Source organism: Haemorhous mexicanus, chromosome 7 (genome assembly GCF_027477595.1).
Source record: "Haemorhous mexicanus isolate bHaeMex1 chromosome 7, bHaeMex1.pri, whole genome shotgun sequence".
Taxonomy (NCBI): domain Eukaryota; kingdom Metazoa; phylum Chordata; class Aves; order Passeriformes; family Fringillidae; genus Haemorhous; species Haemorhous mexicanus.
The window spans coordinates 11,031,911-11,053,677 of NC_082347.1; the positions used below are offsets into that span (position 1 = coordinate 11,031,911).

At 46.6% G+C, this 21,767-nt stretch overlaps 1 protein-coding gene across 2 annotated transcripts in view; it reads left to right on the forward strand.

Moving 5' to 3' along the window:
- Positions 1–21,767, forward strand: part of PRKG1 (protein kinase cGMP-dependent 1) — a 374,427-nt gene that overhangs the window by 252,774 nt on the left and 99,886 nt on the right. For both annotated transcript variants that reach the window (XM_059851089.1, XM_059851088.1), the window contains exon 5: positions 7,618–7,681. In XM_059851089.1, coding sequence (XP_059707072.1) covers positions 7,618–7,681 — 64 coding nt within the window. The remainder of the gene's footprint in view (positions 1–7,617; positions 7,682–21,767) is intronic.

The following is a 21,767-nucleotide window of genomic DNA, read 5'->3' on the forward strand; positions in this document are numbered from 1 at the left end:
GGCACACTACAAAAATCAGTCCCAGAAATCTTTAGTTTCCTACCTTGTGTGAAGTGATGGTCTTTGTTGGACTTCATTCTGGCCCTCCAGGGTTGCAAGGCCAGGTTGGACAGGGCTTGGAGCAGCCTGGGACAGTGGAAGGTGTCCCTGCCCACGGCAGGGGTGGCACTGGATGAACTGCAAGGTCCCTCCCAACCCAAACCATCCTGGGATTCTGTGGTTCAATCAAGAAGCGGAAAATTTCCTTGGTGCACCCACTCTGGGTCTGTCCAGAGGTTGAAGGGGGAGGTTTCATTCCCCATGAAACGTCCTAGACAAAGGGAAAAAAGTGCAGGAGAGAAACTCTTTGACAGCAAACTGTTTTGAAGAGGTAATTACAGTGCAAGCCAAAGACAACTTAATTTCAGCTGTATTGCAAATGCAGGATCATAAAAATCAGTGTTCAGGGCTATGAGGCTTTGCATGACAGCTTTTATCTTTAATCACCAGTGTATTTATATCAAACACAGTGTGGCCAGATGGACCAGGGCAGTGATTGTCCCTCTGGGCTGGCCCTGCTCAGGGACCTCCAGGGCTGTGTCCAGCTCTGGATGCCCAATCCAGGAAGGACCTGGAGGGTCTGGAGCATGTCCAGGGCAGGGAAGGGAGCTGGGGAAGGGGCTGGAGCCCCAGGAGGGGCTGAGGGAGCTGGGACAGGGGCTCAGCCTGGAGCAGAGGAGGCTCAGGGGGGACCTTGTGGCTCTGCACAACTCCCTGCCAGGAGGGGACAGCCAGGGGGGGTCGGACTGTGCTGCCAGGGAACAGGGACAGGAGAAGGGGAAAGGGCCTCAGGCTGGGCCAGGGGAGGCTCAGCTTGGACAGCAGCAGGAATTTCTGCATGGAAAGGGTGCTCAGGCCTTGGCAGGGGCTGCCCAGGGAGCTTTGCAGTGCCCATCCCTGGAGGTGTCCCAGGAAGGGCTGGAGGTGGCACTCAGTGCTCTGGGCTGGGGACAAGGTGGGCACTGGGCACAGCTGGGACTCCATGGGCTGGCAGGGATTTTCCAGCCTCAGGGATCCTGGGATTCTATGATACAACAGTGTTGGAAAAGCTGGGTCAGTTGGAAGGTAGAAAACTCTGCTTTGGACTGCAGGTTGAATTTGATTTGCAGATATGAGGAAATGCCACCTGCTAGATCCAAAATGATCCCATCCCATCCTCCAAGGATTCCAGCAGGAGCAGGTTCCCTCTGTGAGGGGTCTCAGGAGCAGCAGAGTGACCCCTGTGCCTTGAGATGAGCAAGCAGAACTGCTGCCTGCCCAAACTTCCCTGAGGTTCCCAGACTGGCTGCTGCTTCTGCTGAGCCTTGGTAGCTCTCAGGGAGCAATTGTCCTTTTCAAGATGAATCATCCTGGGAACATTCATGTGCAATGGCAGGAGGGGGGTTCACATACCTGCTAATGACTCTCCCTCCCTCTCATTCTGACATCAACAAAGGAATTTTTTCCTTTAAATCAGTCCCATCTCCCCAGTGACTGCCACAGGAGAGGCAGTAGGAGGGCTCTGTGTGATAATGAACCCCTGTCAGGGAGAGGCAGGGATTGACAGAGCAAGGCAAAACACTCCTCCAGAGTTCCTGCTCTGCTTGTTGAACACAAACAGAGCCTGGGCTGAAAGAGGGCCCCTGCAAGTGTTCAAACAGCACACAGGTGTGTTGGGTAGGGATGGGCTCATGATGGACATGCCAGAGTTGGACTCTGCTCTTGGAGGTCTTTCTAGCCTTTCTGATCCTTTTGAGATCATTTCAGGTTCCCCTCAGGGACACTGAGAGTTCTGGTCTCGTGATGTCAGCAGATCCCTTGGTAGCCTTTCAGCACAAGAGGGAAAATTGCAATTCTTGGCACTTGCTTTGCTTCAGTCAGGGATAAGATCAGTTCTGCTTCTCTCCCGTTTTCCTGTCTGTAGTAGGGCTTAGGATATAAACAGATCCCTGAAAACAAATGTCCCACAACCTTCTTTCAGGATTTTAGTTCCCTGATAAGGGCTGTGTAATGAGTGGCAGAGCATTCAAACTGTGGCTGTTCCATTTTCACCCTCTCCAAAATGAGTAATTGTGAATTGTTTACTGCCCGTGTGGCTATTGCACAGCAGACAAATCATCTGCAGCACCTGCAGAGCAAATCTCTGCTCTCTTCCTGACATTTCTGCTCCAGGAGGTGCTTCCAAGGCCAACCCAAAGTGAAATTAATGGGAATGTGAGTGGCTGTCACCCTCCCTGCCCCTGCCTCTTGGTTCCCTAATATTCTTTGAGCTGTGTCCTGTTCTGGGCCCTCACAGCCTGGAGGGACTGGAGCATGTCCAGGGAAGAGAATGGAGCTAGAGAAGGGTTCAGCTTGGACAGCAGCAGGAATTTCTGCATGGAAAGGGTGCTCAGGCCTTGGCAGGGGCTGCCCAGGGAGCTTTGCAGTGCCCATGCCTGGAGGTGTCCCAGGAAGGGCTGGAGGTGGCACTCAGTGCTCTGGGCTGGGGACAAGGTGGCCACTGGGCACAGCTGGGACTCCATGGGCTGGCAGGGATTTTCCAGCCTCAGTGATTCCATGAATCCAAGCAAAGCATATGGGAATTTGCTGCAGCAAAACCAGCCTTGGCTTAGCAATGACCTGTGTGACTGGGGAAGGACTGGCATTTTTTGAGGAATAGATACACCTTTTCTAAAATTAATTTCTGCCACTTCTCTTGTTGGTACTAAGAATGAAAATAACCAGCAGCTGGTCCTCCAAATAATATTTATTAATCTGACAGAAAAGAAGAATTATCTTTTGATGCAGCAGTTTGCAACACAAAAGGAATGTACCTGGCAGGGTGGGCAGGCCCTGGCACAGGGTGCCCAGAGCAGCTGGGGCTGCCCCTGGATCCTTGGCAGTGCCCAAGGCCAGGTTGGACAGGGCTGGGAGCAGCCTGGGACAGTGGAAGGTGTCCCTGCCCATGGCAGGGGTGGCACTGGGTGGGCTTTAAGGTCCCTTCCAATCCCAGCCACTCTGATTTTATGAAGTGATGCCACGATCCTGATGGAGCCAGCATTCCCTCCCTGACACAACAGTGGGAGGCTGCCTGTACAGCTTGAGTTGCCCAAAACACCATTTTTGGGTGATATCCCAAATCAAGGATCAGCTGGTGCTGATCAGATGTAGCCTCAGTTCTTTTGGAGCTGAGACAGAGCAGTAGGAGCATCCCAAGTGTGCTAAAGAGGGACATTTGCATTTTTCAGCCTTCATTTCAGTTAGGTGCCAAAAAAAAGTTTCAGGGAACTCAGACAGCCTTTATTTCCTTTTACTGGAGTGTTGGAGTCTGGAGCTGTACTTACTCAAGGCACAGAGCAGTGACAACAACTGCAATTGTGATGGTGCCAAGCAGCAATAAAAGAGAGAGGTTTTGTTCCAGGCTTAACCCAGGAGAAGCATCTGCCACCGACCTGGATGAGCACCCTCACTGAACACCCTTCAAAAGTTTGGGAAGGAGTCTTGGAAGGGGTTTAGAGAGTGAATGGCTGCTTTTGTGTCCTGGAGGCAGAGCAGAGCCAGGAGCCCTGCAGGCTGTGGTGTGTGTCAGAAGATAAATGTCCTGTCGGAGCTGGCAGTGACTGAGGCTGCAAACAACTCTTGGGCCACAGCCAGCACTGCTTGGAAGCCCTTGCTGCTTCCTCAGGAGCCATCCCATGGGATGGATCACAGGCAGGAGTCCAGGATGGATCACAGGCATGAATCCAAGCGTGGCTAATGGGGATGTTGCTTCTACCTGGAAGTTGAGAGCAGCTTGGGATGGAGCCACGACCTTTCCTAACTCCTTTGGGTTGTGCATATCCCTGCTCTTCCATGGGGACAGGGAGTCAATCCATGGATGTTTCAGCACAGCTGCTTTCCCTGAGTTTGGCAGCTGGTGCTGGGCACGTTGAGCTTTCTGGGAAAATGTGTCACGTTTAGAGCCAGGCGGAATCGCTGCAGACAGGGAGCAGTTCCCCACGGGAACCTCTCCTGGGCCCAGGAACTGCCATCATCCCTGCACAGTGTTCCATGGCTGAGCAGTGGGGAATGCAGCCAGGAGAATGGCACCTCTCCTCCTGCCCCTGCTCACTGTCCAGGGTGTAGGGGTGGGTGCCTGGAGAAGGTTCCTCATCCCGTTCCCAGCCATGGCAGTCACGCTCTCCTGATAAAATGCTGTTTGTGGACGGATTAAAATCAGCCAGTTTATTGCATTTTCTGTTAAAACTCAAATCCCTGGAGCTAGGGGTCTGCTTTGCCTCCTTGTTTGCTGCCTCTGTAGGGTGATTTGGATCCTCCTGAGGATCCTGGGCTGTACTTTGCTTATCAAATAGGCACAAATAATTTGCTCTCCATACTTTTTTACACCAATATTGCCCTCAAGAACTTTGAGGACTGCAGGTGAGCAGAGCAGGAGGTCAGTTGTGAATATCCATTCCATCCCCAGCTGGATTCCATGGCCTCATCCAGGGAGTGGACTCAGGACAGGTGCAGAAATTGCTCCTCATTAGGTGGAATAAGAAGCAGCTGGGGACAAGTCCCTTTTAAGGACTGGGTGAGCAGAGTAGAAGGAGCCTCATTGTGCTGGGAGAGGTTGGTGAGGGGCTCTTGTTTCTTCTATAATCAAATTCTAATCATTAAACTGGAGAAAACATCCAAGATTATCAAGTCCAGCTCTTCCTGGGTAAGATGAGAGATGGTTGTGGAACAGGAGGAACAAGTGAAGTCCTTCACTTGTGCTGCAGGTAGGTAGGGAGAAAAGTCCCAAGTTTCAAACTTTGCTGAGGACTTTCATGTTAGATACCAGGATATCTGTTTTGCCAGCTGTAGCACTGTTACTGCCTGGAGTGGGTGTTTAAATATCTTCATTATTGATGGGATTTAAGGAGCAGTGGGAGGAGAACTTGGTGGAGAAAGTCTGGGTTTGTTTGACCCTGCTTTGTTGGGCACAACAATTGTTCCTTGAACAGCTGGAGCAGAGTTTGCTGTGATTTTTTTTCACCCTTAATACATCCCAGCTCAAGGGCTGAATGTTTGCCCTTCTATACCTTTTTCACACAGTTGTAAAAAGGGAAATGCAATTTTCCTGCTTCTTGCTGTGGTGATCAAAGATTCCCTGTGAGATTTTCTGCTCCCATTTGCCTCCCTCCCATGTGTTTTCCCACTTGCAGCAATTTGCAGCTCAGCTGTTGTGCTCAAGGCTCTCCCTGGAGGGCTGAGGCTCCATTTGCCTTTCAGGGCAAGTGCCCACCTGGAAATAATCATGGAAACACTCCTTTTGTACACAAGTCTTTCAAAAATCCAGGCAGTTCTTGGAGGGGAACAAGGCTCTGTTTTATGAATCCATTTAATATTGTCCTGTGGAGAGCAGAGGGGGATTTTTATTGACCTGAAGAATCAAGTCTTGCTCTCTTCTTTTCAAAGAAACTCAAATATTTGGCTGTTTTGTAACTTCTGGCTTTTAAGGGGAATTCTGGCCTCCCATAAACCCCCCTAAATCTGGGGTATTGATGGTGTAATTCTGTGATGTGTTTGGAGTTTTTGTCAATAAATTATTTGCTCTATTGCAGAGTTGAAGTTTTAGGCTTTTCTCATGGTAAGAGTTGGAATTTAAGAACTTAGAGCCTGCTTTTTTTGATGGATTTGGTCTATAATAGGTGCCTTTCACTATCCTCCCTTGGATTTCACAGGCATAATTACCCATTAAAAAATACCCTGTGGTGATTTTCCTCCAATTTGGGAATTTAAGGGTGCAAAAATCTGACCACTTGTCCAAGGCTGTTACCCTCTCCCATAAGTTCATTCCTCATTTGGGAATGCTGGAATTGATGTAATCAATTTTCATTTGATGCCTAGGCCTGGCTGTCACAGAACTCCTGTCCAGTTGTTTGCTTGCTCCTGTTACATTGTGGGCCCACATGCTCCCAGTAATAAAAATGTTCCTCCTAAGGAAAAAAAAGCTGTTGTTGAGAGCATGAAAGGTGATATTTTCTGCATTTATCAGCCCAGATTTGTCTTATCATTAAATAGATTCAGCTGAGACTCCTTTTCTCATTAAATCCCACCCAGTTCCACCCCTGCCACGGGCAGGGACACCTTCCACTGTCCCATGTTGCTCCAAGCCTGGCCTTGGGCACTTCCAGGGATCCAGGGGCAGCTACAGCTGCTCTGGGCCATGGTGTATTTTGGGTTAAATTTTTGTTGTGTCTGTGTGTTTCCTTCAGCATCACCTGGGAATATTCATGGATCTCAGGTTGTTACGGAAAAGAGAGGATGAGAAATCAGAGTATTGCAAATTACAGGCTGGTTGAGGATGGGAGAGACATCTGGAGGTCCTCTGGTTCCATCTGGGGTCCCTCAGGGTGTAATGGACAGGATCAGGACACCAGACCATGTCCTGATGGCTTTTGGGTCTCTCCAAGGAGGGCAATTCCACAGCCTCCCTGGGTGGGCTCTAAGGCTGTGGAGATGCAGCTTCTAAGTCAGGATACTCCCTGGAGCTTTGGAGACCCAAACTGGTGTCTCCCATCCTGCTCCAGACTGGTTTAGGTGCAGTCCTGTGGACCCTGGCTCAGGGGGCTCTTTATGGCTGCATCCCCTTCTCATCCCAGCCTTTGCTGAGGGAATTGCTGCCAAACAGGTGACAAAGTCACCTTTTTGGCTGAAGAAAAGCCACAAATTTGGCTGGCAAACCACCAGGGGAGTGCTCAGAAACCCCCTGAGGGTTTGGATGGGGACTCAGTGCTGCAGAGCTCTGCCCTCTGTCCATCCAGGTGTGGTTTCACCCTTCAGTCTGGGGCTGCTTGGAGCTGATCTTCCCTGCCCCTTTTTTGGGTTGCATTTTATTTCCAGGGGGCTGAAGCAGAGCAGGAAGGAATGTGACTGAGCAGGCTTGTGGCACACAGGAATTCCAGTGGATCCTGAATGGATCCTGTTGCAGTTAGGTAGAAAAATCATAAAGAAAAGCCTGCTCCTAAAATCAGTGGCTGGCCTTGTCAGGCTAGCACTGTGCAAGTTCCCATGTGAAAGCAATCCTGGGGTGAGCAGTTCCTTAACATAACAATCTGTTCCTGGGTAAAGAACAACCAGCACCTGTATAGACTTTTTGCACCATCAGATAGAAAAATGAAAACCACCTCTCACAAACAACTTTTCCTGCTTGTACACACTGAGAGTTTGAGTGACCAATCAATACAGGATAATAACCTGTTAATAACCAATAAAGTAATAGGCAAGAAAGCTCCTGACCAATTGGAGTCCCACACAAGGTCTGTAAGACTGTATAAAAAAAGAGGAGTTATGTGCATAAAGAAGGGCCTTTTTCCATTATGAAGAAAATGCAGTCCTGTGTCATTTATTCCTGTAGATCCCTAGTTGATTACCAGCTTTAGGGGTGGCCCTGCAGAGGTTTATCCCAGTGGTCTCCCATCATCCCCAAATCCATCCTGGCTGCTAGAAAAGGAGCAGCTTTCCATGATACCTTTCCCCTGTTCAGCCCCAGGGCATGAAGGAGGGGTCTCAGGAAGACAGAGGGGAGGAAAGCAGCTGGATGTGTGCCCTGGGTAAAGGGATCCATTAATGGAGGTTTCTTTTGTATTGCAGCGTTCCCACATTCCAGAGCCTTCCCGAGGAGATCCTCAGTAAGCTTGCAGATGTCCTGGAAGAGGTAAGAGCTTTGAATGTTGGGATTTCACAAGCTCAGAACCTTCTGCTGGCAATATCCAGCCTCCAAAGAGCAGCTCCTCAGTTTGGCAGCCATCGAGGCCACGAGAGGGGCTGTGGGGGAAATGAATCCAGTTTTGAATAGGGTTTATATATTTTAATTGGATTTGTATCCAACTAGGGAGTGAATCAGTCATTTCCTGTGGTGTCCAGAAGGGAATGAGCTTCTCCAGCCTGTGGGTGAGTGGTGGGGAGGTGGGGAATGTGAAGACCTGGTCTCATGTCAGATTTGATTTTTTATGTTTGGAGGGTATTTTAAAGGTGTCATGGAAAAGGTGCTCTGGGAAGAGTTGCAGCAGTGTTGAGGTGCTGGGGTGGAGTTGGTGGAGTTGGGCTTTGCCTGCCTGGCTTTAATTGGGGCTCTCATTAGGGTCAGGCTTTTAATAAGTCTATTTAAAACAACAAAGAAATCACCCACAAAACACCAACCAAAAAAAAAAAACCTCTGAAAAAAACCTGAAAAAACCCTACAACCCCCCAAAACTGCAAAAAACCAAACCTACATCCTACCAAAAAAACCAAAAAACAAACAAACAAAAAAAAAAAACCAACCAAACCCTCCCAACCTTGCCCCATAAGCAGATGTAAAATGGATGTAAAATATTTAGGTCGTAGCACGGTTCCCCCCATATTTTATTCCCACAGCACTCCCTTCTGAGCCTGAGGAATTAAATATCCCAGAAAGTCATTAATAAACCCTTCCAAAAGGTGATTTAAGTGCGGGGAATGAGAGTGTGGCAGTAATTTATTTCATTCCTGCTGGCTTTTCTTCATCCACGCCTCTCCATCAGGGAAGATGTTCCCGTGGATTTGGAGGAAAAGCGCTGCTGACATCAGAGTTGATTTGAATTCTTTTCTTTCTGAGCTTTGCTGGGGTGTTGTTCCTTCTCTGCCTTTTCATTTAGTGCCCAGATAAATTCTGTGGCTCCAACACATCAGCTGTTTGTCACCCTGAATAATTGCATATTCACAGATAAGCTTTATTCCCTTTACTGCCAGGGAATGCTCTGATTTAAGGAAAAAAAAAAGGATATGAATTCCCTCTGCTGTAAATTTCATCTGCCTATCTCAAAACCCCACTCCCAACCAGAATTTGCTTGGATCACATCAGCAGCATTAAGCTCCTTATCAAGAGTTAAGGAGGAGAATAAAGTCTATAAAACTTTTCCAGAAACACTTCAAGTTTCGTGGCAGCTGGGGGAAAAAATTCTTAATAAATAGCAGTGAAGAAATGAGGCACAAAAGCAGCATTTATGTGGAATAAATCTGGATTGTTGGGGTGGATGCTCCCAGTTTTCTGTTTGGAATGAGTGTTATTTTCTCTGGGTTTGCCTTGGGTTGAATAGGCTGTGTTTTGCATAAATAAAAAATAAAAAGTCACTCTCAAATCTGTGTATTTAGATATAAACTCCCACCTGGCTACAGCCCCCTTTCCATAGGTTTCACCTGTGAAGTAGTGGAAAACCCCTCTGGATCAGGGAATTGTTTATATTCCATGGGAAAACGTGTCTGGTGACTCCCACAGGGATTATCTGGGTGGCGCCAACATTGCCAATAATTTCAGTCTTTATGGATAATTGCATTTAGCAAATGGGATTAAAATCCTAAAGGGAGTGGGATGGGGGAGTGTGTTCCTGGCATGGCTGAGGAGTGGGATGAGCTTTGGTGGGCATGGGCAGTGCTCAGGGATCTGGGCTGGCATTTCCTCCTCTCCTTCATTTCCCCCCTTCGTTTTCATTTGGTTTTTAGGGCACAAAATCAGGATTTCTTTCCCATCCTTAAGTTGCTTCACATCCTGGCAGTGCTGTTCTTCTCTAAGGTTATTCCCTGTGCCATTTAGATGTAAAACTCGTGGGATTTCCATCTCAAATCATGTGTTCAGATACTGGTAGATGTAATTAAGGTTCCTTGACCTCTTTTCCTCTGAAGCCACTTCCAGATACTCATGATTTTGTTATTTTCCATTTGATCTCACATTCTGCATTTTGCCTACAGCTGATTCTTCTAAATTTTGTTCCCCAGCTCCAAATTCCTACTCCTGTTGCAAAGAAGTGTCCCATTTGCCTGGATGTCAGGGATGGAGCTGTTACCTGCCTGAACATCTGTCCCAGCTCCACTGAATTGGGGTTTTCAGGGAAGGGGAAAGAGGCAGGAACTCAGAGAGCTGGGGGCAGCTGGAGTAACTAATCCCACACTGGTTTGAGTTGGAAGGGACACTAAGGATCATCCCATTCCACCCTCTGCCATGGCAGGGACACCTTCCACTGTCCCAGGTTGCTCCAAGCCCTGTCCAGCCTGGCCTTGGGCACTGCCAGGGATCCAGGGGCAGCCCCAGCTGCTCTGGGCACCCTGTGCCAGGGAACAATTCCTTCCCAATATCCCATCCCTCCCTGCCCTCTGGCAGTGGAAGCCATTCCCTGTGTCCTGTCCCTCCATCCCTTGTCCCCAGTCCCTCTCCAGCTCTCCTGGAGCCCCTTTAGGCCCTGCAAGGGGCTCTGAGCTCTCCTTGGAGCCTTCTCCTCTCCAGGTGAGCTCTCCCAGCCTGGCTCCAGAGAGGCTCCAGCCCTGGAGCATCTCTGTGGCCTCCCCTGGATTCGCCCCAGCAGCTCCAGGTGCCGTTGGTGCCCCAGACAGAATTTAAAGTTCTGTGGCTGCCGATGCACAGGAGGAGGTGGCAGTAAGGTCTCATTGGCATTTTCAACCCAGGCCTCTTCATCTGCATTTCCTAATCCTGTTCCTTGGCTGTTTGGGATTTAGCCTGGTAATCCATGGGAGATGTTGTGTGTGGGAATCTGAGCAGCTGGAGCGAGAGACAGCCACAAAGGCTCTGTGATTTGCTTACAAAGCCCTGCAGATCACTTTCTTGTGCAGATAATGTCAGGTCTAAACCACGTCACGTGGATTTGCCTCCTTTGTTGTGTATGCAGGGCTTGAGACAGCTTTGATATTTATGTGTGTGTGGTCATGATATTTTCTGAAAAATCCCTGCACCAGGATTTCTTCTCCTGGAAGGCTTCAGCTTCTCCCTGTTTTGCTGCTTTGGAATGTGATTTGGAGATTGTTTTTCTGAACATGTGAGTTGTCTTTAATTAATGACCAATCACAGCCAGCTGTGTCAGACTCTCTGAGTCTGTCACAAGCTTTCATTATCATTCCTGTTAAGCCTTCTGATGTATCCTTTCTCTTTATTTAGTATAGTTTTAGTGTAGCATTCTTTATTATATTATAATATCATCAAATAATAGATCAGCCTTCTGAGAACTTGGAGTCAGAGTCTCATCTCTCACCTTGTCTTGGGGACCTCACAAGCACCACATGTGTGTGTATTTATGGATTATTGCTGGATGTATAGGAATTTAAAGTGCTCCAGGCCAGGCTGGACAGGGCTTGGAGAGGCCTGGGATAGTGGAAGGTGTCCCTGCCTATGGCACAAGGGTGGACTCTAAAGTCCCTTCCAACCCAAACCATTCCATGATTCTCTGTCAATACTTTATAACACATTGAAATACATAATATTTATCTATCACAGTTGTGGTATAAATAGATATTTAAATATGAATGTGGCTAATTGCCCTAAATCCAGCTGTAGAGCACTTGATTAACTCATCCTGGGTTCACAGGAGAGCAGCCACAGCTTGGAAGTGCTGGGAATTGTGGTAATTTAGGGGTGCCCCTTCATGGGGAGGAAAGATGAATCTGACTCCATGTTCTTGGAAGGCTGATTTATTATTTTATGATATTATATGAAAGAATGCTATACTAAACTATAATAAAGAAGGGATGCTTACAGAAGGCTTAACAAGATACTAATTAAAAACTCTTGACTTTCTCCTCAGAGTCTGACACAGCTGGCTGTGATTGGTCATTAAATAAAAACAATTCACATGAAACCAATCAACCACCTGTTGGATAAACAATCTCCAACCACATCCCAGAGCAGCAAAACACAGGAGAAGCAATCAGATAAATATTGTTTTCATTCTTCTCTGAGGTTTCTCAGCTTCCCAGGAGAAGAAATCCTGGCAAAGGGATTTTTCAGAGAATGTGATGGTGACAGGGAATGCCATTCCCACATCTCCCAGTGTGTGTTTTGGGAATTCTTTCACTGTGGAAGCATTAATAATCACAATTTTAATTTATTTGAATGCACCACTGAGGTCCAGGTGCCAGTGATGTGTTTCCTCCAGCCCCAGGCAGCCTGGCCTTGGCTCCCAGTGAATCCTTGGACAAACAGCAGAGCCAAACTGAGGGGAGAGGCAGAGGCTGCCAGGGATGGAAACTCTTCCTACCACTGTGAGTGCTGAAATTTAGGATCCCAGCTCCTGTCTGCAGCCACTTCAGCAGCTCAATTTGTGTGCTGAGTGTCACTTGCCAGCCTTTGTCTTGTTCCTTCCTTTCATTTTAATTCCAACGAAAGACTGAATTTCAAAAGGCACAAATGTTAAAAAAGAATAGAACACAACCCAAAATTCTTCCCTGTTGCTCGTGGAGCTCCTGTTATGGCTCCTGGTGGAGAGTGGGATCTTGGAGGAGATTTTATGGCTTAATTCAGCTTTCAGGGCTTTCCTGGGCCTTTCTAAGCATCCTTCCTGCTCCACACTGCCCAATTAGTATGGATCAGGTGGCCTTGGGATGCCTCTGGTTAATTAACAGAGGCTGAACACAGTGCTGCCTTTGTGGGATTGTGTGGCAACAGTGAATAGGAGAGGGAAAATGTGCAAAATTAATTAGCTTTCCATAGAATCTGTGGTTTTTAGGCCTGTTTAGGAGTGAGGATGGCTCTTGGATAAAGGGAATCAGGTCCCTGGTTTGTCCTGCAGGCTCTGCCAGCACCAAGGCAGGTGTTGATGTGAAACAGAGCCAGAAATCAGATTTGAGAGAGAATTCAAAATAAATAGGGAAGAGTAAAAGGATTTGGTTAGGTAAAAATATGTTAATGTCGTTATTGATATTTTTTTATCAAAGGAAGCAACTCTGGGGAGTGCTCACTGGAGGAGCTGTGGGAGAGGGTAATGCTGCCTGTGGGGGCATCAAATCAGCTTCACTCCCACCTGACTCCATCACAAATGGACAAAATTTTGACTTGAGTTGTACTTCCATTAATTTTTCAAATGGTGCTCATGAGAGCAGAGCTTTGGGTTTGCAGGTGCACCAGGAAATAAAAACTTTTTGGAGGAAAAAAAGCATTAGAAAATAAAATGCAGCTGGAGAAACTGGAGTGCAGGAATACAATGGAGTCAGTGGCAGGAGCTGCTCTTGCTTTGGATTGGGATAAAAGGAGTTGTTTGGAGTTAAATTTTCCTTTTGATTTTCTTTAATGTGGGCACAGAGCACGTCAAGGGAATTAAAAATAATCTCCTGCTTGTGTTAGCACAGGAAAGGAGTTCAGTATTCCCTGGTTTCTGTGGATTCTTGTCAGGAATGTGGTCATCCCTGTGTGTGTTTATCGCTCATCCTCTGCTCTCCTGCAGTGGTAGAAATGGGGCAGGATTTGGGGTTTTTCTTCCCCAGTTCTGCAACACTTATTGTTAGAAGGTGAGGCAAATGGAGAAAACCTTTGTGACACACCCACACTGCTCTCTATAATCTATTGCACACTCTTGTGTGTTCCAGTCTATCTTGAAGTCCAGGAAACTTTCTCCATGAGTGAGGGTCAAAGTCAGTGCTGCCCTGGGGGGTCAGGGCACCCCAGAGCAGACAGAGAAATATTCCCAGTGCTCTGGGTTTCCACACCCTGGAGCCCCTTTAGGGCCTGGAAGGGCTCTGAGCTCTCCCTGGAGCCTGTTCCTCTCCAGGTGAGCACCCCCAGCTCTCCCAGCCTGGCTCCATGCCCTCCTCTGGACTCACTCCAGCAGCTCCAGGTCCCAGATCAGACACCCTGCAGCAGGTAGGGTGGAAAAATCTGCCCTTTCTTCCCATTTGATTAGATTTCCCATTTGATTTAACATCAAATCCCTCTTTTTTTTTTTCCCCAGTAAAATCCTCGTGCTGAACTCATGGGAAGGCATTGCCTGGAGGAAATGGCATTTTCCTTGCATGCTCTTGACACATGGGGGAACTTCAGGTCTTCTCCTGGTAGGACCTGCTGGGTGTTTGTGTCAGGTGCAAGGAGCAGCTTTTGGCCTCTGCCAAATGCACTTTTCAGGCAGGGAAGGGTGTTCTCTTTTTTACTGAAATTTATGAAATGAATTTAGAAACCCCTCAAGAAGCAGCTTTTGTTCAGGCTGAAAATCCCAGTGGTATCAGAGGGATCTTTATCCAGAACTTTCCATGCAAAGCTGGATTCCTCTGGAGACATGGGGAGTTTATTAACATCTCATTTACTGTCAGAAGTCCCCCTGCCATTGTCTCTGGGCTCCTTTGCTAAACCCCAAGCAGAGGAGCTGGCTTGTTGGTTTTCTTTCAAGCATGTGTTGTAAAATCCACTGGAGTTAGCCTAGAGCATCCCAGCTGGGAATTGCATCTCCTCCACCTGTCCAAAGCACATGGATTCGTGGAAATCTCCATGAGAACCCTAAGGACACTCAGAAAGATGGGAGTTGATAGTTTTAAGATATTTTCAGCTGTCACAGAAGAAATTGTTCCCTGGCAGGGTGGGCAGGCCCTGGCACAGGGTGCCCAGAGCAGCTGTGGCTGCCCCTGGATCCCTGGAAGTGTCCAAGGCCAGGTTGGACAGCGCTTAGAGCAGCCTGGGATAGTGGGAGGTGTCCCTGTCCATGGCAGGGGGTAGAATGGGATGATCCCATTCCACCCCTAATGTTCCTTCCAACCCCAGCCATGCTTCCTCCAAGAGAGTTCTGTAGTTCCCTGTTTTCCAGCTGCCTTTCCAGCACTTTTCCAGCTTTTCCCCATTCTTTGGGCACCTCCTTCTCCTCAGTCAGCCTCCCAGTGGTGGGAAAAGCCACTCCAGCAGTGTCGTGGTCACCAACAGCACATGTGGCAAAGGCAGCATCAGACAAAAAAAGAACTTCCCCAAATTTGCTTCATCCCAGGATTTTCTTTCTTTAATTTATTGTTTTACTTTTGGCATTTGTGCATTGAGTGGATGGCGAGGGTTTTCAGTAGGTCACTGATAAAATGTTAATTTCTAAAGCTGTCCCTCTCAGGTTATGCAGGTGTTGGGATTTAAATATTCCCTGTTTCCAGCTGGATTAAACCTATCTGGGAGATTTTTTTTTTTTTGTTATGCTCTCTAAGCGGATTCTCCAGCTGATCCTTCACAGTTATGAAAGAAAGGAAAAAAGAAAAACAAAACATTTTTTGCTGTAATCTTAGATATTTTCCAGGGTTTCACAGATATGAGAAGAGAGGATTTAAGCAAATCCATAATTTGTTATTTGCCCTGGTGGATTTGCAGGCTCCATTAGAGACTTGCAGGATGGATGTGGATTTCTTCATGGCACCTGGGACAACAGAGGGGTCACAGGGGAGAGCTCAGGAGCTCCAAGTTGTCTCTTCCCTGATCCAGCCTCGTTCCTAATTTCCCAATATCTGTTTGTTTACTGTTCTCATTTTCCAGAGGCTCTACAGCAACCCTGGGGCAAGGAACCCATGGAATCTGCTTCTCCAGGCATTTTCTTTGTTGCAGACAGCTTGGAGCCAATGGGTTGGTGGTTGTCCTTCACTTCCTGGGTGGAGAAAATCCAATCAATTAATTCTGACTGAAATGTAATTAAAATTTGGGCGCTGAGGGTGGTTTTACTGTGGTGGAGGTGACTCAGTTCAATCCCCTCTTCCCAAGCAGTGTTCCTGACAGCCTGAGCTGAGAGATTTTTGGGATGGATCTTCCCATGGATGAGGTTCCTCTTTTGTGCTGAGGGCTTTGCTCTCAGTGCTGGATTCTTTGTGAGAAGCTTGGAAGGAGAGCATGTGGCTCTCTGGTCTTTTGGGCATCTCCTCTTGGGAATTTGTTCAGCAGTTTCCAAAATTCCCTCATTGTCACCCACATATCCCTACTTACAGGCATGTACAGGCTAATTTTGGTGGGAATGACCCCCAGAATGAAAAACCTGCCTGGTGCTTACTTGAAAATATTGTGTGATTTCCACCCTTCAACCCTGAAGAAGTTAACACAGACAATGCCTTTTTATCTGTAAAAACAGGGGAAAAAATACAATCAGCACTTATTTTAAGGAGAACCTACATATTAATTACCCTGGTGAGTGTTTTCCCTTTGATTCCAACATTTTCCTGCTGGATTTTCCCATAGTGTTGCCCACAGTGACACCTGCTGGAATCTGGGACAGGGTTGGCATGCAGGTCCTGCTGAGTGAGTCCTGCCAGGGATTAATTAGGAAAAAAATGAAGGGAATACTTTATGAGGTGATGGAGACACCTGCAGCCACCCAAGGAATGGCCACCAGGCTTGGAATGCTGGGAATATCAGCTGGAGATCCTCCATCCCTGGGATCAATGGGTAAAACCCAGCTTTAAAGCAAAGGTCAAACATGAAGTTGGGGAGATCCTCTTCCCATCCCCAGACCTCCTCAAAGTATGGCTGTGTCCTTTTCCAGGGAATTTATTTCCCTTTGGAAATAGGATCGCTCACATTAGAGGGTTTGTGCCTCTCTGGTTTTAAACATCCCCTCAGAGGCCTTGGGGAGGGATTTGAAATTCCCCATTCTCAGGGTGGCATTTGCAGTGTCTGGGTTGTAATAATAGGAATTGAAAAGTGTCCTTGAGATGGAAAAAGCCATTTCTTAATCCATGGATGGGCTGTTGCCTGCTTTAAGCTGCTGCTGCCCCGGGATTTCCCCTGTGTGGGATGGGGTCCCATCTCCATTGGAGTCACACCCCTCTGCTTGTAAATCCAAATGGCCATTTCCCACATTCCTGCAGAGAAAGCCATGCAAAGTGGAATTCAAAGTTTAAAAAAGCCCTGGTGAAGGAATTTCGGGATCATTGTGTCCTTGTCTGGTAAGGAAAGGGTTAGCTGTGCCTTGTGCTAAAAATCTGACCTAGATTACATTTCCCAGCCTTGCCCTCGTTTTGTTTTTGGTTTTTTTGGGTTTTTTTTTTTAGGACTGATATAAGAGATGCTCCCAAAAAATCTGCTCTGAAGCACAAAATAGCTTGGGAAAATCCAATATTTCTGAGTGGGGTCATTGCACAAGAGATTGATGGGAGTGTTGCTGCTGCAGGGGCAGTCCTTGGTGTGCTTCATCCTTCAGAAATTTCAGCTTTTACCAGCTTCTGAATTCAGGACGTGATTTATTTTTTTCCTCTCACACCTTCCTCTTTAGTTACCAGTTGTCCAAAATCCTGGAATAAGTTGGAGGCAGTGGAAAGGTCCTGTAAAGTTTTCCTCCAAGCAAAGCTGAAATAGGCTCATGCAGCTCCAGCCATGTCAATTTTAGCAGCAGAGATTCTATTAAACAGTAAAAAATACTGATTTCTGCACTTAGGTAGGAGATATTTTGCATTTCTATTGTAAAACACAGGTTTTATCCCAATTTTCCAAATTCTGTTGTCAAGGAGACAGTGGCAACCCAGGCGAGTGGCTCAAGGCAGCTTCTTTTTCATTTGGGAAAAGTTGTTATTGATGTTTCAAATCTTGAGATTTCACCTTTTCCCAGTTTATACACAGAGTGAAAGTTCACTTGCTGCTTTAATGAATATATTTGGGGCAAACATTTGATCTTATAGAAGTGTGCTTCACTTCCAGAATTCCTTGTTGAGCAGACTGGGAATAGAGGCTGAGGTTGTGTCATGTGGGTTGATAAAATTCTGAATTTTTTGTACCTTTTGGGGAGTTGATGAGTGAAATCAAAGGGAAAGGAGGATAATCCCCAGCAACAGCCAAACTCCATGGGGATATAACAGGGAATGTGACTGTTTAATTCATCTGCCAAACTCAGTCACCTGCACAGAACCCTCAAAGTGGAAGCAACTGGTGAACTCAGGGGGTTTAAACTGGGAAAATGACCTGTTCCAGGAAAAGTCTATTGAGGATGAATAAACCCAATGTTTTCCATGATTTCCCTTCCAGTAAAGTTGGTTTCCAGTGATAATTTGAAGTGCATTTTCATATGGAGATGTAGAGTCTCCTCTTCAGTCTAGACCATAAAGAGAAAATACATTTCATAGCAGGTGACTGGAAAAGTGGCTGAATATATTGAATTAATGTGCATTTTTTTATTCCTCCTGATCGATTCTGAAATGAGTTTGGATCCTGGTGGCAATGCAAATACCTGGGGTGAATAAGCATGTGAAATTTGGAGGAAATGAAGGAAAAGAAATGAAACAAATGTGTTGATTTAAGTTGTTTACTTCCAGTTTCATTTTGGCAGGGAATTGATTCCCACTCTAATAACTGTGGAACAGACCTGTGGATTTAGGGAGGGCAATGGGATTTCTACACACATTCTTCCATGATGATGAGGGAAACAAAATCAGAGCTGTTTGGGAAAGGATTGCAGGGCAGATCTTCTTGCATTTCAATGAAATTTAATTAAACCCCCATGGACCTGAGCTGCTGGTGATTGGTTTTGTGGTGCAGTGCCATCGTGGGGTTCTGTTTCTGGTTGGATTTCCTCAAAGTTCCTGTGTGTAATGTCCAAAGGAGGCTGGGAATGTCATGGAATTATAGAGATTTCAATCCTACAAAAGCCTAAAATTACATTAATGTGACTGGCCCAGGGCACACAAAGTCTTAATTTTTTTTAATTGTGTTTTTATTTTTGCTGAATTTTACTGTTTGCTAATTTTTACTCAGGGTGACTGATGAATTGATTCCACTCTCTTGCCTGGGGATCCTTTTTCTAATTACTGATTCTCAGCTAATTCTCCACATTTCACAGCCATTATCTGTGAACCTGGTATTATTTAAATTCCTAAGCAAAGCCTTTTTGAGGTTTTGACTCCAGTTTGTGCCTGGATCTGTAGCCGAATCTCACGACTGCCTTTTACCCAGCTAGTTTATCTGTTATCTCCCCTGGGAATAAAACCTATTTTTTTTTCCATATCAGTTCATCTTGTTTTCCTGGAAAATCTTGTTGCTACAGCTCCTCTCCCATTTCTCCTGACCCCGTGCTGCTCTCACCCTGTCTCTGCTCCCTTAATCCTTGAACTCTTTGAGTTCTCCCTCTTGATCTTTGAGGTTGGTCTTGACCTTTTGCCTTCTTCACCCCCCTCTGTATCTCTGAACTTCCCAGCTTTCTCAGCTTCCTCGACCTCCCCAAATTCCTCTTTCTTCTCAGCAGGCAGTCCTTAAAAAATAGCCAAGTTTGAAGCACAACAAATCCTCACCCACACAGGCCAGCTCCTGCTCTCTGGCCAGTGCCAAGGGCATTGCAGGAATGGCAGAAGGAAAGGGCCAGGAGCTCCCCCCATCTCGTGCACCTTCCCTTTGGGAAGCAGGAACCCTGGCCAGCATTTGCCAAACATGGTCCCTTATCCACCCTGTTGCCTTCTAATTATCCCTGAAAATTGCACTCAGCAAGCCTTGGGTTGAAGTCCAGAAGAATGGAAAAGAAAGGGGATAAAATCACAGCCAAAAGGACAATGTCATGTTTTGCCTGACTAGGAGATGAAACCATTGAGGTTTATCCCTAGTTCGTGTCCTTCTCCTTAGTACTGCTTGGTTTAGGGTGATTCTGAGCTGTGCTTGTTCTATGGCAAACCTAATAAATCCTCTTTGGTAGCTCACAAATGCTCCCAATTATCCACTGTCAATTGCCATTAGGAGAGTTTTGTCAAGGTTGGGTGTTCTGGTGTAAAGACCTTGACTTTGGTGGTGTAAAAGGAAACCAAACTGTTCAGCTGTGTGTTCTGGGTCATGGAAATGCCAGGGATATGGGGAGCTGCTGCTTCTTTCCATGGGAGAATTCAACCTTCAGGCAGCTTCTGAATTATCACAACAGTAGTGCCTTATTTACACCCCAATGCCAAATACTTGAATTCCTGGTGGAAATTCAGCCTGGCTTTCAGGACAGCAGTTTCACCTGAGGAGTTGTCAGAGCTTTGGTCAGAGTTGGAAAAATCACAGTTTGGAGATGGCCTTTTGCTCTAAATTGGAATGTGTTGAGTTTCTCTCTTCCACAGCTCCCATTTGTATAACTTTATTCCCATCTCCTGCCTTGTCCCAGCAGCTCAGCTGGGAGAGGGCTGCATCCAGCTCCATTTGTGGAGTTTTTTTTTTGCCTTTGAGACACTGAAATGGGAGGAGGTTTTGAGAAAAAGGAAGAGCAGGAGGGTGCCAGCCCTATCTCCTTCTCTCCTGCTCACTCTAAGCACACCACAGGGAACAGCAATGCCAAACACCAAAAGAAACAACCAGAAATTAAAGCAATCATTTAACCAAAGAGCTTCAAATTAGGGACGTTTCTCACATCTTTGCACTTCAGGAACAGCAGGGCCCTGTTGTTTATCCCCTTTGGTTTATCCATCTCAGTGTGTATCCCATGGATTAGGTGGAGGCTGCACTTGCTTTTGCTTCAATGAAATAGTTGTTGAATATCCTTTTTTTACTGTTCCCATACATCCTCTTAGATTCCTTTTCCCTGGAGCAATCCCTCAGCAGCACAGATTATATCTTGATATAATACAGGTTTTATCTTGTTGAGGACAGATGAACTCATTGTGGGGAGTCATCTCTTAAATCACAGTTTAATTTTAAGCAGTTACTCTTGGGGCAGGGAGTTGGATCAATAATCCTCATGTGTCCCAACTATATCCAACCCTAGAATTCCAGGATTTGTATTATTCCAGAAGCTGTGCTGTGTCCATGCACAAGCAGCCCCTTAGGAGGTGTGTTAAGAGCCTTGCTCAGGGATGGTTTTGCAGGAATGGAAGGAACCCATAAAGGCAGGAGGCCCCACAATTGGAGAGGACAGCCAGAGTGTCCAGCTCATTCCCAGGAGTGTTTTCCTCAGTGCTGTCACAGCCCGTTAAGGAGCCACAGTGAATCAGGGCAGAGGACATGTCTCCCAAAAGGATTGGACAGGGAGACAGGCTCCTGTCACTGTCACAGCACAGCCTCTGCTCTAAAATACATACAGTGCTGGTGGGATATCAAAGAGCTGTGTCTTTAAGGAGGAAGAGGAAGATTGTAATACCATCAGTATGAAAAGCTAAACAAAAAAATTGCTGCAGGATGTTGCAGCTCAGAGCCAGCTGAGTGAAAATGGCAGGATCATGGAATGGTTTGGGTAGGAAGGGGCATCAAAGCCCATCCTGTTCCACATCTCCCACTGTCCCAGGCTGCTCCAAGCCCTGTCCAGCCTGGCCTTGGGCACTGCCAGGGATCCAGGGGCAGCCCCAGCTGCTCTGGGCACCCTGTGCCAGGGCCTGCCCACCCTGCCAGGGAACAATTCCTAATTCCCAATATCCCATCCAGCCCTGCCCTTTGGCAGTGGGAAGCCATTCCCTGTGTCCTGTCCCTCCATCCCTTGGAAATAGTCTCTCTCCATCTGTCTTGTAGGCTTCCCTCAGGTCCTGGAAGGCCACAATGAGGTTCCCCTTCCTCATCTCCTTTCTCAATTCTGTGCTCCTTAATTATTGTGGAATTAAGGGCATGAGTTAACCCTCTCTTCCCCTCATCACTGCATCTTCCTCATGTTTTAATTTCCCACTTCTTGCCCTCTAGTTAAGCTGCTGCTTGGGTCTTGAGATGTCTTAAGTGTCAAAAATGAGGGATAAATGAGGAGAGGACCAGAAAAGCATAATCCTTCCCTCTGGCTATTTCAAGCAGCAGCATTTTTAGATAATCCCTGGGAGCAGGACACACTGTAAAACCAGGGAAACAAATCTGTTTGATTCTTAAGGAGTTCAGTACAGAAGACTGATATTTACCTGCTTGGTTTTGCAGCATTTTCAGCAAATAAATATCTTTTTCCATTTCATTTTGTTTGCATACCTGTTGTCATTTTAGGATGTTTAAGGCAGCAAATCCTGAACGGAAAAATAAATCTTCTAAAAGCTGCTTCTGTTTGGAGTTTTGCTGACAGTTCTGTGAATATTTTTTTAAAGCACCAGCAAAATAACATATTTTGGTTATTTTTATTTTATTTTAAAAACACCCTGGATGCAAT